This window comes from Ambystoma mexicanum, chromosome 10 (genome assembly GCF_040938575.1).
Source record: "Ambystoma mexicanum isolate Mex_15411 chromosome 10, UKY_AmexF1_1, whole genome shotgun sequence".
NCBI lineage: Eukaryota > Metazoa > Chordata > Amphibia > Caudata > Ambystomatidae > Ambystoma > Ambystoma mexicanum.
This window is the reverse complement of record NC_090932.1, coordinates 687,532,333-687,548,000: the sequence shown is the minus strand read 5'-3', so window position 1 is coordinate 687,548,000 and position 15,668 is coordinate 687,532,333. Positions and strand designations below refer to the sequence as shown.

Below are 15,668 nucleotides of genomic sequence, written 5' to 3'. Positions count from 1 at the left end.
AACATGGTTAAGGGATCATACTTTGACATTAACTATTGAGAAAGAAGGAAAACAGTGAAACAAGTATCACCAAGTGAAGGGAGTCTTCCCCCCTGGGTAGCGCTGGTGTGAAGTGATTGTGAATTCAAAATACCGGGAGTAGGGAGCCATTCCCCTGGTAGTGCTGTATATAAAAGAAAAGGGACAATCTAACCAAGAGGCCAGGGGAAGGAAGTCATTCTCCCTGGTTTTGGGTGAGAAATAGTGAAAGTCCGAGACCAGGAAAAGGGAGTCATTCTCCTGGTAGTTGAATCTGCAAAAAGGATCAAACCACAGAATATTGTGATGCAGGGCATGGAATTCATTCCCTAGGGCAGAGAACATTTCTGATGCATTGAATTAGAAGATTGACAATCCTATGTTTGAGAAATATTGGGACCTGGGAAGGGAGGCATTCCCCCTGGTTAAGAACTTGCAAATCAGAACTGTACTACCCAGTCCAGGGAAGGGAGCCATTCTCCTGGACCAAGAATATTGGCACAACCTTCTAGTTTAGTTATAAGTGTAAGGGACAGAGTTAGAGATTTTGACACAGGGCGGTGGACTCTTTTGTTTACAAGGACATTCTGATAGACCCATTAGTATTTCAGTTGAGGCAGTGAAACCCATCATAGAAGGTGGGAAAGGTAGGTGTTCTCTTTATTTTCTTGGTGAAAAAAAGTCTATAGCAACCACCATGCCACCTATGTGCCAGTCTCCTCCTCCTGCACCCTTACAATTCCTAATCACAAATATTTGTGCAACCTCGATTAGCACAACTATTTCATTATAGGTCTCCTCACAGCCAATCAGAATACAGTCTATAAATCTGTGGGGTATCGTACCAAAATAACGGGGGGAAAAACAAATGCATGTTTACCACACATTTGGCAACAAACTAAAATGACAAATTCTCATAATAACATACAAGGGGGGCGGGGCTGCAGGGGTGTTTCCCACTCCCATGCAAGGTATAAGGGGTTCAGGGGCTGCAGGGATATCCCCCACATACATTACATGTAAAGCGGGGGACAAATGAAGAAAATCCCAAAAGCTCGAGTTTCAAAATGCGAACAAGTCGGCTTCTCAATTTTGTAACTCAAGCTTGCGGGATTCGTTTTTTAACGTAGATTCAACCTGTGATATAGGCATAATTCCCAACATTCTGACATGAACAGCAGCCTGGCGAGCAGCAACAAACAAGTCTTCAGCTGTCTAAAGGTTAGAGGTGCATGTGCAATAAAACACACATTATGTAAAGTTCATTGTTGCTAGTTCCACGTTCATTAAATAAAAAAATGTTTCCTTGCACAATAAAATTTGTCTGCACAATTCCACGGGGTTATTGCCTTTTAGACCTCGGGAGAAGTCATTGTCAGTTGGGATAACAACCCTTCCCCAACTTATTAGCCCTCTGTTTCCCGTTATACAATAACTTGGTGGCAGATTGGCTCAATATCCAGTGATAATGACCCCTCCCTTTCTCTACAAGACTTAATTACACAAGTCCTGGCCCTGGCCCTGGGCAGACTGAAGCGTTGCTGACCACTGTACTGAATAAAGAACCATCATTGCACCTGACAACCCCCGCTGGTCACCATTATAGATGATTTGTGAAAGCCCTTTTATAATAACTTTTGCCAGTAATAAATATGTCTCCCCAGCATCTGCACCAGTAGGTAAGGTGCAGCCAAATTCTACTGTCCCCTCAAAAGCATGGAACCCAGCAACCGGTACAGAACAGCATAAATGATCACTTACCCTAACAAAGGTGGCCCCCAAACATGTCAAGGAACGAGGAAGGATAAGAGCCGCAACCTCATCATACAAAGTGAAATAAGGTTTAAGCAACAACATATAAATGTGCGCAGCCAGTTTTTGTTCCCCTTTATTTCATGCCGCTTCTCCGCTACCATTCCAGTGCTACAATCGAAATAGAAAGGGGGTTCTTTCTGTTGCGAACGAGCTTTCTATTTTTCATGACAGAAATGTTCTCTTTCATTTTTGAAGAACTATTTGCACTCCACGCAAGTTGCGCTGGGAGCGCGAATACGTTCTTCAAAATGTAATAAATCACTTTTCCATTAGAATCCCGGATGGTGTGCTGGAGTGCAAGTGGTGATAATCACTGGGACTGTGGGCTGTACCAACTGGTAACAGAACCGCTGCTGATTCGGCCTGCCATCCCAGACTTGTTACATCCTTGCAACCTATTGTTTGCTCTATGACCTGTACAGCACGCCATTGCTCCCGAGCTAGGTTTGCGCTTTAAAAATATATTAATAATAATAATAATAATAATGATAATAATCCCAGTGTTCATCACCTCATTCTTTTCCTAAGCACCTTAAAGACGATGCTAGCAAGAAAGCAGCAAGTGTGAAACACTGTTCCATGAGCAGTTACTGAAGCAGGAAAAGCAGCTCGTATTTTACCTAGCGTGGTCAAATTTCTGCACAGAGGCTCCACATTTCATCCAAGGTCCCATTTTGAGACAGCATTGAATATTGACAAATCACTTTGGGCAGTGTCCAATAAACACTGGCCCAGCAGACCAGAATATTACATTATATTTGAGACTCTGGCAGTGAAGGCAAGACACCTACCACTTAGAAAGGAAACATTAGGAGAACGAAAACGTACTACTCGTATGTCAAACCATGAAGTACAGTCTTGGGAGGATAGCTTAGGGGCAATGTGCTCGCCTTGGAAACAAGACTACACAGAGCACCACGGGTTCGATCCCCTGGTCCGCGCTTAGAAAAATAACCTATCATATCACACAGGGAGAGCAGAATCCTCTGCCCATCATGTGGTAACTGAAGGCCAATTTCATTTAATATATCAGAAACGTCGATCCAATAGGTTCCTTAAGAAGCGCATGGATACCTTATTGGTTTTCGGACTCTTCCGTGAACAAAAAGAATGGAAGGTATTTTCCTTACTTAACATAAACTTTGCATTTGTAGAGTACAGTGTTCCCCCCCACAGGGGTAGCTTAGCGCACGAGCAGAACAGATGTATATTGATCTCAAAAGGAAGAAGGGCTAAGTAGGCCTGCCAGGCTTTGAACCTGAGACTTTCAGGTCAAACACAGATACACTGTAGCAGGGGTCAAGTCCGAAAAGAAGAAAAAGTGGGGGGCTCATTAACATACCAATTGAACGTGGCGCTACCAGAAAGTAGAATATCAAGGTGCCCTCTGAAAAAAGTGGGCGGACTCCTGAAAAATAGTGGGGGGACTCCATCCACCCACGTGTACCCTCGACTTGAGCCCTGCACTGTAGTGAATACATTAGACCACTGAGCCACACACCCAGTATGGGGATTCCCTGGTAAGGATAACTCAATCTGCAGATCTTTCCCAGTCTATAGTCTGGATTCTGATTCGCCCATCCATCTGGGAGAAACAGACCCCACAGCAGCAGTTGACATTCCCTTAAAGTTTAGATACCGCCCACTTGGGCTGCTTTTGGAAGAATACATGTTAATAATATGGCTTTCATGCCTAGGCAGGGCGGGGGGGTTATGGGGGGCAGCCAATTTCTCCGGCTCGGCGAGGCCTGTGGGCCGTTACTAGCCTGGTCAACGCCCCCACCCCCTGCCAGGGCGTAAAAGACATTCGCTCCAGGGTTTCTTTTTCCCCTGGGGAGATTCATGGCGCTTACACAGCCAATCTCCCGATAGAGGAAAAAAAATGGAAAACGATGGTCGCCACCATTTCTATGGCAGCGGCCGGGGTCGGAAGGAGCGTGGGGACCAGAGCTCAAAGCTCTGCTCTCGCAGGTAAGGTGGAGGGGTGGGGAAGGGGTTTGGTTGGTTTTGGGGGTGGGGAGGTAACAGACGGAGGCTCCCTGTTGCCTCCCCACATAATAAAGAAAAAAAGAAAATGGCGCCACCTGGGAAGGGCTTCGGTGGCTGGCGCAGCGGGCTGAGAATATATATTCCCACTATTACCTTACCCCAGTGCAAATGGGATGTAGTAGGAGCATCAATCATCAGTGATTTCATTTGATGCATTTGTATATGGTGTAATCACCAATTGGACATCTTAGCGGTGAGGATGAATGAATGAAAACCACCCAAAGAGAAATTGCGAAAGGATGTTTTCATTTTCTCAATGCGACGGACATCATCTACAAGTAAAAGGGTGATGTCCATACAGGGTATTATGGGCAGGTGTGAGGGACTTGAAGGAAACTCTGGCCTTTACTGAGAGACAGTGTGACTTCCTCAACACAAGCAAAATGTGTGGCCTCCTGGAGTTGTTGGTGACAATTCTTGCTGCACTGTTTCAAGGACCGTGCAGTCAACAAATGACCTACTGTAGAGCACCAAGTAAAAGCATATCACAGTAATCCACCTTAATCTTTCTTTATGTGTTGGTATTTATTTTACAGATTTATAATGCGCTCATCTAACGCTGAAGAGAAGTGGAGCACAGTACATCAAAACCACAGAACACGAAAGAAGTACATACAATAAAATAGATGAGAAACTCCTAATAACACAATTTACCTAACAAAAATTAATATTCTTGCCCTTAGCATCCTATCTATAAACATGAGCCTACACACCTGCCTTTACCCATGTATTAGGGGCCTAAATATGAATATCATTTCTCTCTGAAAGTATTGATGTTGGAAGTAGATGCAGAGAAACCGGAAATGAATTCCATAATGTTTCTGCATAGTAACATGCACCTATGATGGCATCTGCGATGGTCTAAAAGCGTTTTCTTCACTCAGTAAAGAAAGGACTAATGTGCCTCAGAGGCATTAGACAGAGTTAATCATTGCATTGCTAGGAGGCTCCAAAGACCTTTGTGTGTCAAGGATGACGCCTAGAGTTTCAGCTGATTTTAAGAGGGGATAACTGCATTCCAGGGGACACCTGCAAATATGCTTGGGTTTCTTTTGCCCGAAGATATTTAGTCAGAAAAAGACTAAGTCTATTTCAGACTAAGACAGTTATTCTCTGTCCAGGTCTCCATAAGATTCAGAATGTGGATGAGATTGTTCTCAGTGTCTCCTGGGAATCAATGGATGCTCTGAATGTCACAGGCAAAATTGTGAAAGGACACTCCAAAGTCATTCAGAGGCTTAATACCAAATGTTAAATAAAAGGGGGGAACAGACAAGACCCCTATTGGATGCCACATTCAACCTGGGGACGAATAAGACTCATGAGGATCTGGGTAATCTAAACCACCATTCCCGCAGCATCAATTAATCAAGTGGAGAGTGTGAGAAGATCAATAGTATTGAATGCCACCCACATATTTAATAGCAGTAACATGCCTATTCCACCAGCATTTAGTAATTGAAGTAACTTGTTCACAGCATCTAACAGAGCAGTATGTGTGCCTCAAACTGGTCTGAAACTGGACTTCCAGCCTGCCAGCAATCAGGGCTGCTTGTTAAAGGCCTGCAGTTGGATGGTACCTGCTTTCAGGCACAATTACTTCTTCAAATAAGCAATGTGACAGAACACTCATAATGCTAAGACCATCTATGAATTTTACTGGTGGATATTTTTTTATTGTAACTTGATTGTACACATGCATTTTACATCTATTTTTTATTTGATTTTTTTTAACAAAGCAAATGTATTTAGTATTGATCTTGTATTTTATCTTTCAAATGTTGTTTATGGTTATTTTTTTCCGAATAAACGTATTTGATGATGATGAATTTTAGTGGCCAGATAAGTGGCACATTCCTTTAGTGCCATTGATGATCAGGGATCACGGGGACAGGATGTGGGATTTAGTTTCCCAACTAGGTCCGTTGTTTCTTTTTATTGGATGGTGGGAAATGAAAACTCGTTCGAGCTGGATCCGATGCCGTTCATCCTAGAAAGAGCCGGCTTGGTCTCTGACATAGTGCCAGGCAAAACTCTCATTACGCTGCCAATATTTTCCTGATTCTTTTAGTTTTAGCTATACAGATGTTAGATGTTGTGCAGGTCATTGCACCATGATTTAGATGATGCTGTTCTAGTTTGGACTTGGCAATTGCCAACTGTTTAAGGACACTAAAAAGGGAATTAGATGAACTATCAGCTTCTGAAATTTGATTTGCATAGTATTTTCCTTTCTGTAATAAATGACAATTTGTTAGTTGTACTTGCTGTTTAACAACTCGTGATGTTTTGTGTCGTTTTATGAGGGTGTGTATGAGAAAATGAACATAAAATTAATTTCAGTGGGGTTATATACATACTTCCTGCCTTCCCAAACACCCAACTTTATTTTAGGATATTGTGGTTCAGCAAAACTTTCTCCAAGAGGACAGTGTTTGCTGCCAGAGTCCTCCTGATTGTAAGCACTGTAATAATAGGCAATATTATTAATGAAGTTGAGGCCACTGCTGAGCAGCCTAAAGGATGCCTGCGCTTCTCTAGAGCTCATTGACCACTACTCTGGGGATCCGCCCACTCGTCACAATGCTGCAGACTGACCCATGTAGCCCTGCGGATTTTACTGGGGGAGCTGTGCGGGCCTAATATGTGCAAGTCCGGGATCTGGTATATCCTTCCCGGTGCAGGTGCTGGTGTTGGGGCCTGGGCGGCATCGTCGGAGGAAGAGGGGGCTGGCACCTCCATACGCAGACCGAACGCAGGACTAGAGACGCATGCCTGCTGAGATGGCCTCGCTGGCTACGTCACTGGCTGTGTTGCTTCCCGCTTTCTACGGGCAGTGGGCTGGACGAAGTTAAATCTTTGGACCTCGGCTGCCAATAGCGCACTCCACGCCCCCGTTACCCGCTGCTGAGCCTGCAGCGGAGGTCCCTCTGGAGCACGGGACGTACCTGCGAGGGAATGAAGACATCACGCAAAGCAGCCACGAATGAAAGAAGAGGAGCCCACTCTCGCTGGGCTGTTGGAACACACAGGCGAGGTAGGCTGACCTTGCGCTACCAGCTCTGTGACAACGGCCCCTGGGAGATGAATAAGACATAACGTGTGTTTGCTGTGAGTGCTACTGGGCCCCATATATATTAGACAGAGCGCTGCATGGGTGAAGGCTGGGATTAACTGCCAGTTGAGCTGCCTGATAGGACAGGAGATATTCTGCAGAGACCTGGAGGGCTATTGGACTTTGGGCTCCTATCCTCTAATTTGGTGGCTGGGTGATATGTCAGACAGTAGGCGCTGGGTGATTAGGAGTGCTGCCAAGCACCTTAGACTGTTTGTAATACCTTGGCACCTGTTGACAGCCATGTTAGTGTGCAATCCATATGAGCTGCCCCGCCCTTGTGCCATATAGATTGCCTGCTGTGTTTGCTGGCCATATAAGCATCTATGAGAGTGGGCTATAGTGGTGACTGATCTACCTGCAGTGGTCATCACCGCTGCTGAGTGTCATACCTGGTATCCCACAGGCGTCTGCCCTGTGCCTCGCAACGGTTCTGTACTCCTCTGCCCATGGAACTGAGTTAAGGGTTATGCTATACCCAGTCAGCTGATTTACTGGGCAATTTATTCATTTATTTTAATTTTTTGTGTGCATTTGTTAGGCGCTTATACAACAAGTTAATTGTGTTTCAATGCGCCCACATGGCAACGGGGAGGGAACATGGGATTGAAACAATATATACAATGGAAGATAAAGAGGAACCTTCTATGCCTGGTGAGTTTTCAGAACGTGCAAGTGCAGAGAGAGAAGAGGGGAGGAGGGAGTGGGAGTAAGTGCTGGAATATCTGTGCTCGTGGGTGAGCAGCAGTTGTAAGTGCCAGATTTAGTAAGTGCTAGGGAATGTTGAGCTGCAAAAAGTGGTTAGGGCCTACAGTGGGGGAGGCCGGTGGCAAGTGCTGTGTGTAGGCAGAAGCTGAGATGATTGGATGTGGGAAGCCAGGGCCCAAGGACACATAAGGCCCCTTGTTACCAATCGTAGCAACTGTGAGGTTAACAGAGGAGGGAAGAAGGGAAAGAGGAAGTGAAAAGGAAAGTCTTGAGGAGCTTCTGGAATTTTAGGAGGTCCGGCTCAAGACGAAGAGGAAGGGGGAGGCTGTTCCACAGGAGGGAGCCTGCTGAAGCAAGAGATCAGCCTCCGGCCCTCTGCTTAGTGAAACGCTTCATATGCAGATAGTTGGTACCAGAGGAACATAGTGGTCTAGAGGGAGAATATTAAGTGATAGCGTGGTCGCCAGGTCCAGACAGCCTTGTGGATGATGCAGAGGGATTGGAATTTAATCTGTGCAGCAACCAGGAGCCAGTGAAGAGTTTTTAGGGCAGGAGAGATTCGGTCCCTGGACTTGAGGCCAAGGATAAGTCTGGCTGCCCGATTCTGGATTAGTTGGAGGCGTCGTAGAGAGGAAGTGGGTAGATTCAAGAGTAGGCTTTTGCAGTAGTCAAGCCTAGAGAGAACCAGAGCTCTGGTCACATTTAACTTCTGGGAAAAGTGAGAAAAAGGAGAATTCCTTTGAGAAGGGAGAGTTTAAAGTTGGACTTCTTGGCAATGTCCTGAATGTGAGGGAGAAAGGAGACAGAGGAGTTAAAGATGACTCCAAGGTGTTTGGCTTCAGATGGAGGAGAAGGGGGGAGCCCATAGAGGATGGCCAGAATGAGGGGAAGAGAGAGGGTGCAGGGGTCCCAATAGGAGGGATCTCAGTATTGCTGGCATTGAGGCAGAGATCATTGGAAGTGCACCAGGACTGGATAGCAGCTAGGCAGTCCGGGATGATGGAAGAAGCAAAAGGTCAGCAGGAAGTTTGAAAAAGAGTTGAGTGTCATATGCGTGCCACTGGAAGTTGGGGGAGAAAGAAGAAATGATGCATGCCTGCATAGCAATGTAAGTGTTAAAGAGCAAGGGGGAGAGGTTGGAGCCCTGGGAGACACCACATGAGGAGAAGGAGGTAGGCGAGGAGAAGGTGCCCAGAGTAACCTTGGACGTATGGTCAGTTAGGAAGGAGGTCAGCCAGTCCAGTGCCCATTCCGAGATACCCAGGGTATCATGGAGCCATTTTATGAGGATGAAGTGGTTGACCGTGTCAAAGGCAGAAGAGAGATCAGGTATAATGAGGACAGCTGGAGAGTTAGAATCCAGAGATGTGAGCAGTTCTTCCGGGGTGTAAAGAAGAGCAGTTTCCGTGCCTCTGGATGCTCGGAATCCAGATTGATGGTCATGGAAACCGCCCGCAAGTTCAGTGTGTGAGTTCAGTTGGGGGAAAGCCAACTTCTCCAGGAGATTCCCAAGGGAGGGGGTGATAGAAATAGGGTGGTAGTTAGCTGGACAAGTAAGGTCTGCTGAAGGCTTTTTTAGGAGGGGGGGCACAAGAGAGTGCGTGAGGGAGGAGGGGAAAGATTTAATAGCAAAAGAGTGGTTGCAGAAATCAGCAAGAGCGGGGACAAGAGAGCCAATGTTGTCCTTGATGGTTCTGGAGGAGCAGGGGAAACCTGTTTGGAGGAGGCCTCCATAGAGTGGACAACCATGGTGACCTCATCATATGTGACAGGGGAGAAGGAGGAGACAGAGGAGGATGGAGGGTGGGAGGCCATAGGAGGCAAGGGGGTTTGGGGAGAGGGTAGCATGGATGTTCAGGATGTCCAGAGTTTTTGTGGTGAAGTGTGTGGCCAGTGCTTTGCAGAGGAGGAGACGGCAGAATTTGGAGTTTGGAGGTGGCAGTGAGGAGAGAGGAGCAGAAGTCAGTTCTTTCAGAGAGGAACAGGCTGGTAGTGCCAGGTGGCCTGTAGATAGTGGCAATGGTCAGAGAGGAGGAGGGAGAGATGACCAACTTACAGAGCAGGCTCTCGAAGGAAGAGTAAGGCTGAGCGGGTATAAGGGAGCAGGAACTCACTCAGGGAATATTAATGCAACCCCACCGCCAGTACGGTTAGGTCGTGGCTTGGAAAAGATCTTGTAACCATTATGGAGAAGGGAGTCAAAAGCAGTGACTGAGCTGGCATTGAACCACGTCTCTGTAAGAGCGAGAATGTCGAGGTCAGTGTCTTCAAGAAGGAGGCAGACGTCAGCAGAGTGTTTGTTGGCTGAACGGACGTTGAGTGTGGCCAGGTGAAGGAGGCCTCTGCCTTTGATGGTTTTTTCCGAGTTGGAGCACAGGGGTGTGGTACACCAGTCGGAGGGGGAGGGATAGATAGAGTAGTAGGGGAGAGGCAGGTGAGGGAAGGACGTTAATTAGGGACGGCAGTTATAGAGTCTGGCTTTTTGCTCTCTGGTGTTCTCTTTCTCTGTCTTTTCAGTTGGTGTCCTTAGTAATAGGGGTTACTCCCCTTTAACGTTGTTCTTTCATTGCTTCCCATCTGTATTATTTTCCCCCTTGGTGTCATTCTGCAGGTTGTTTGGACTTTAAAGCTTTTGTTTTTTCCACATATATTTTCCAATAATTTTCTTTCAACTTTGATTTTCAAAATAGGGAATTAGCCCCAAGATCTTTTTCAATCAGCACTGGGCCCATCGTGGCTGTCTCACTGTAGCACAGATTTTCTCCCGAGGGTAGCCAGGAAAATGTAGCATTTTGCTGCAGACAGGTTATTTGTCAAACACACGCCACATCTAATCAGGGAGCAGTTGCTACAGGATTAGCCTGTATTTGTAGATGTCACAGAATGCCATATGTAAAGGTGTACTCTCCAGAGTTGTTTATCTATTTTGTAATAGCAAAGAGAAGGTGGATTCTGAAAGCAAGTGTTGTTTGCCAAATAATTATAATTTCTCCATATGTTCTGTGATTATAAAGTGGTGTCATTGGTTCCCCAGGCTGAATTGTGGCCCAAGGAATGAGTAACTTAATCACTGACATCTCTAGAGTGGTACAAGCACACTTGACAGTAGGCTTTGGGTGGCGAAATGGCAACCTTTCAGATACACAGTTACATGCGGCCTGAAATGTGCACATGGGAAACGGTCTAAACATTTCTTCATGTTATGGTCCTTAAAGAGCCCACCAGCAGTGCAGTGATGGTTTAATATTGTACATATGTCTATTGGCATTTCTGGGCTTATCAGTAACAAGAAATGCTGGCTAGGTAAAGTATAATATTAATCAGGAAGATCTGCTAGACCACAGATTGTCTTCCAGCAATGAGATACAGTTGCAAATAATAGTGCCTAATTGTATAACTAAAGTTGTATATTCTATCCTACGTGGTGGCATTACCCTAATACTCTACAAGATGGATGGTAGGTGTGCTTAAACATAAAGCAACCACTTGCCAAAGAAATATATTATGATATGGTTAGAAAGACAGTTAGTGCCATATTAGTTTTAACAGACATAAAATGAGTAATCTTGCCATTGACTGATTGGTCCTGAGATGAAAGGGTAGAAGGCAGAGAAAGCAGACACTCTTATAGAGCTGGTACCAGATGGCTTGCACCCAACTCAGAAAGGCATTTGTTCTCCAAAATGAATGCACACTTCAGCTGCATTTGACATTCTGCCCGGACAGAAGGAGGTGATCGAAGCAAGGGAAGTTACTTGCCATCGGTATCCTCTGTTCATGGATGGTAGGAACGAAACGGGCAGAGGTAACAAAGACTGGGAGTGCAGAAGTGATTGATTGCCTCCACCATGTTGGAACTCCCAGAATCCTTAGCAGCTGCCACCCAGCGTCTATGCAGTGATCAATGCACACAGAGACATGACTCTCTATATGGAAAAATCCCCATTGGATCCTAGATGAGCTTGAATGCCACCACTCCTCTTGTAGATTGTGTTAGAAATGGAGCTGATTACTCTCAGAGATTTTGATTACACAAAGCCTCCTTCCATAAGAGTGAAGACAGAATCAAAGGCAGTAGAGAGTCCCTTCCCACAGTGTACTTAAGGAACAGAGGTGGGTATTTGATGGCAGAACTAGGAGGTTCCCTAATTTCGGAGACCTAAGACCATGACCCCGGATGCCAAGAGGAAGACAAAGTGCCTAGTTGTGCCTCAGACAACTTCAGCCTTTTGGGGGTAGAAGCAGTAGAAATCTCCATAGAGGTGTTTTTTTGATAAGAACAAACAGCATTTCAGATGCTCAGGAGTGCTACTTCTTCGGGCCCCTGCAATTGCTGAACAGATTAAAAAGGCTTTGTTGCCAGTACATCAAATTTCAACCTTTTATGCCAGAGACCTCCGCCTGAGCTCTTGGGCCTGCTTCACACCATCGAACCACCTGATCAAGCCAGCTGAGCCTAACTGCTTTGAAGACATCATCTCTGTGACTAAACCCTGTCAAGCTGCATCACCAATCTTGAGGCAACCATACCAAATCCCTGCATTGTACCATCCTGATTTTCACCCCTGACAAGCTGCATCACCAATCTTGAGGCAACCATACCAAATCCCTGCATTGTACCATCCTGATTTTCACCCCTGACAAGCTGCATCACCAATCTCGAGGCAGCCATACCAAATCCCTGCATTGTACCATCCTGATTTTCTTGACTATAAAGTCTCCTAACTTGAAGAAACCACTGCAGTGCCCGAGACCCGTGTAACCATGAAGTCGCCCACTGAAAGCCACAGCAGCAGCAACAACCAGGATTTGGTCAAGACTTCTTATGAGCATCGAATCAGAGCTCCAGCCTCTGCAAGGTGCCCCAGAAATGGCTCAATTCTGTCGACCTACACAAGAGACAAGGTATAGTACTGGTGGATTAAGTGCTTATCCTTTGGATGTCAGAGTACAGCATGTACTCTGACATCCAGGTCTTAACTAGAACACTACAGACTGGCTCGGCCCCACGCTCCCTCCCTTGGTCCCGAAGAAAATTCTAAATACTGTTGTTGTGTTTCCTCTTATCTCTTCCTTTTGTCTATTTATGATAGCCCTCCTGCAGTACATTTTCCAGTACCACGTCTTCATGTAGCATGTACAAGTTTGGACATACCGCATAGCCTTTGCGCCTCCTCGTACTCTTCCTGGTCGGATTATGATCCATCACAGCCGTTCATATTTATCATCTCCTTGTCTCCCTTCTCCGCCAATAAGTGCCAACATTGAGAGCAGAGGGATTTCCTTTCTTTCTATTAATGCTTGCTCAACTTCCACATCATAACAGTGAATACATTAAGCTCCAGTCATACCAAAAAATCACACAATAAGCACCAAAGTTCTATTATTTAAAAAAAACAAAATAAATGCTAGCGTGTGGCTTCAAAGAGATTATTTGACAGAATGTCTCTGATTTTCAAGGTCGTCCAGTCTGTTTCTGGTGTACTCTATTAGAAAAGATGTACCAAGTTTGGAGTCCTGGGATCTCAACTCAGCTTGCCCCACTAGTGATAGTACTTTGGTACCATTAGAGAGCATCAGCTGCATATATACAGTAGTCAAATGGTGTCTGTCACCAATGGACTTTTCTTTGATTGTAGATGCAATTTGTGGAATATAGATGTGAAGTGTAGCTTAGCGTATGTTATTGCCACCCTTTCCTACTGAATTTTAACACCTGGCCCAGTCATATCGAAACCATTGGCCCACATCTGATATTTATGAACCTATATCAAAGAGTTCAAACTTTTTAGTCCTGCTAAGTATGATCTTGTGGAAGCAGTTCTTAATGTTGAAGATTGCCATGCTCATTGGTAAGGTCCCTAGTGCTTCTTCAAGGGATGCAATGAAAATCTATCTTTATTTTCAAGCATATTATTCTTCATTCTAGGAACAAAGAAAAAAAGTAAAGAACCTTCAGAACCCGGGCCCTGGATAACCAAGTTACACTTGGCAGACAATGGCATTGATGGGAGAGGCAAAGAAGGAGAGATTGGCGTTTTGGGATTCATTCAGATTTTAAGTTTGTAAGTCCCTTGAAACATGTTATTTTCAGAGCAATTGTTGATGTTGATTGAAAGAGAATAATGAAACGATGTCAACATATGCAATTGTTATAGGTGTGCATGTCTTCATTTGACTTCTTTTTACAATATTCTTTCTTCAAGTCTTGGATTTATCATATTTGCTGCATGGGAGCTATATAAGTCTCAGGTCCTAAACCATTTTACCTGAGAACAAATCAGCAAGTCTGGGGGAGGGGAAGAGCAGCTTCTCACCAGAAAAACAACAAAGCACATCGCTCAAATCCCTCATCTCAGTATTGAAATACATAGCTTCACATACAATCAGATCCTGTCAAAGAAACACCTGACCGGGCCCAGTCAATAGGAGGGCTGATACCTGCTCCATTCAGGATAAAAGGAGCTCTGTTTCTCCATCATAGGTGAGTGGAAGCAGGAGTGCAGACAGTGGTCGAAAGACCTGAAACATAAGAAGAAGAGATGTTGGGAGACCTGTGAGACCAGAGCCAGCTTAGGCACCAGCTGAAAGCCAGTGCAAGGTAGAAGCCAGTACCAGATGAAAGGCCAGCTGAGGTGCCAAAGTCAGCTGAGGAGACAGAATACATTGAAGAGCAAGAGCCAGTGGAGGGGTCAGAGCGAGAAACCTTATTCCTTACAAGGTGAGACGAGTGGCATATCTCTGTAATTGACACCTGAAAAACGAAGGGGTGGGTTACAAAACCCATCCAACTGTGAGTGTGCCCAAGAAGCTACTGTGCTTTATATCCCAGAGACGGTGCCAGAAATTGGCTGGGGGATACATCCCTGAGACCTTGGGCCTCATTACAAGTGTGGCGTTTTGGAATTATGGGTGACGGTCGCACTGTACCGGCACCCATTTCTGGACCGCCACACTACAACTCTGCTGGCGGGGACCGTTGCACCTGGCAAGTCTGACCTGCCAGGCGTAACAGCACCCGCCCGCAGAGTTTACACAGAAGCACCAGCACCGTTAGCAATCCGACTTGTAATGCCCCAGTGGCACCGGGAAGGCAAGTGCTGTAAAAGTGTTGCAAGTCTAGCGACAACCCGCCAGAATCATCAGCAGGGTCACCACAGGACTGGTAATGAGGCCCCTTGTTGCCTTTGGGAAAGCTGGGGTGACCGGTATCCCAAAGATACAAATACAACTAACAGTTTATTTGTCCCATCCGGATACTGTTGATTTAGACCAATCCCAATTGGATTCCCTTTCAAGTTGTGATAAACCCCTAGCTCCTGTGGGTGTTTATCCCATCACATCCTTATTTTATGGAGTGGAGCTAAGAAGTGTACTGGGTGCAGTACCTCAGAGACTGTGCAATACACTATAGAACTTGAGGGGGACCAGTATCTCTATTGAGTTAGTAATGAGTTAGGAAACCTGACACTGTATAGTTTACCCTATCCTAAGACTGGTTGCTTAGAATGTTCTCAGAAACGCATATCCTGTTTTATTGTGGAATGACCTCTTCACCATTAATGACAACATTAATAACATTTTATATTTTAAAAGTACTTCTCTATCATGTATTTGTAAACATTACGATTACACCTTACAATTACAAATTTATGAACAAATGTACTGCTCACAAACATGCACTACTCAGGGAATAATATATTGTTCTGTCCTTGGTCTTGACATTAACAAAAGGTCAGGAGACCATGTATCTTACATCGTGAGAACCGTTGCCTCCAACATTGAGGCATGACATACATGATATGTACTCATGCAGACCAGTAGTTTAAGTCACACAACCACTGGATTGATACATGTTTCCAATTAAGAATGGCTGCAATTTTGTAATACACTTCGAATGCAAATTCTTTGTCGGCAGCCACACCCTATCTCCTGTGTGATCATTAATTGCTAATAGTCTTAT

The 15,668-nt window shown here is 45.2% G+C and overlaps 1 protein-coding gene across 2 annotated transcripts in view; it reads left to right on the top strand.

Annotated features, from left to right (window-relative positions):
- The window catches only part of LOC138491649 (uncharacterized), a 197,892-nt gene that overhangs the window by 161,523 nt on the left and 20,701 nt on the right, over window positions 1–15,668 (top strand). For both annotated transcript variants that reach the window (XM_069618285.1, XM_069618284.1), the window contains one exon: window positions 13,635–13,770. In XM_069618285.1, coding sequence (XP_069474386.1) covers window positions 13,635–13,770 — 136 coding nt within the window. The remainder of the gene's footprint in view (window positions 1–13,634; window positions 13,771–15,668) is intronic.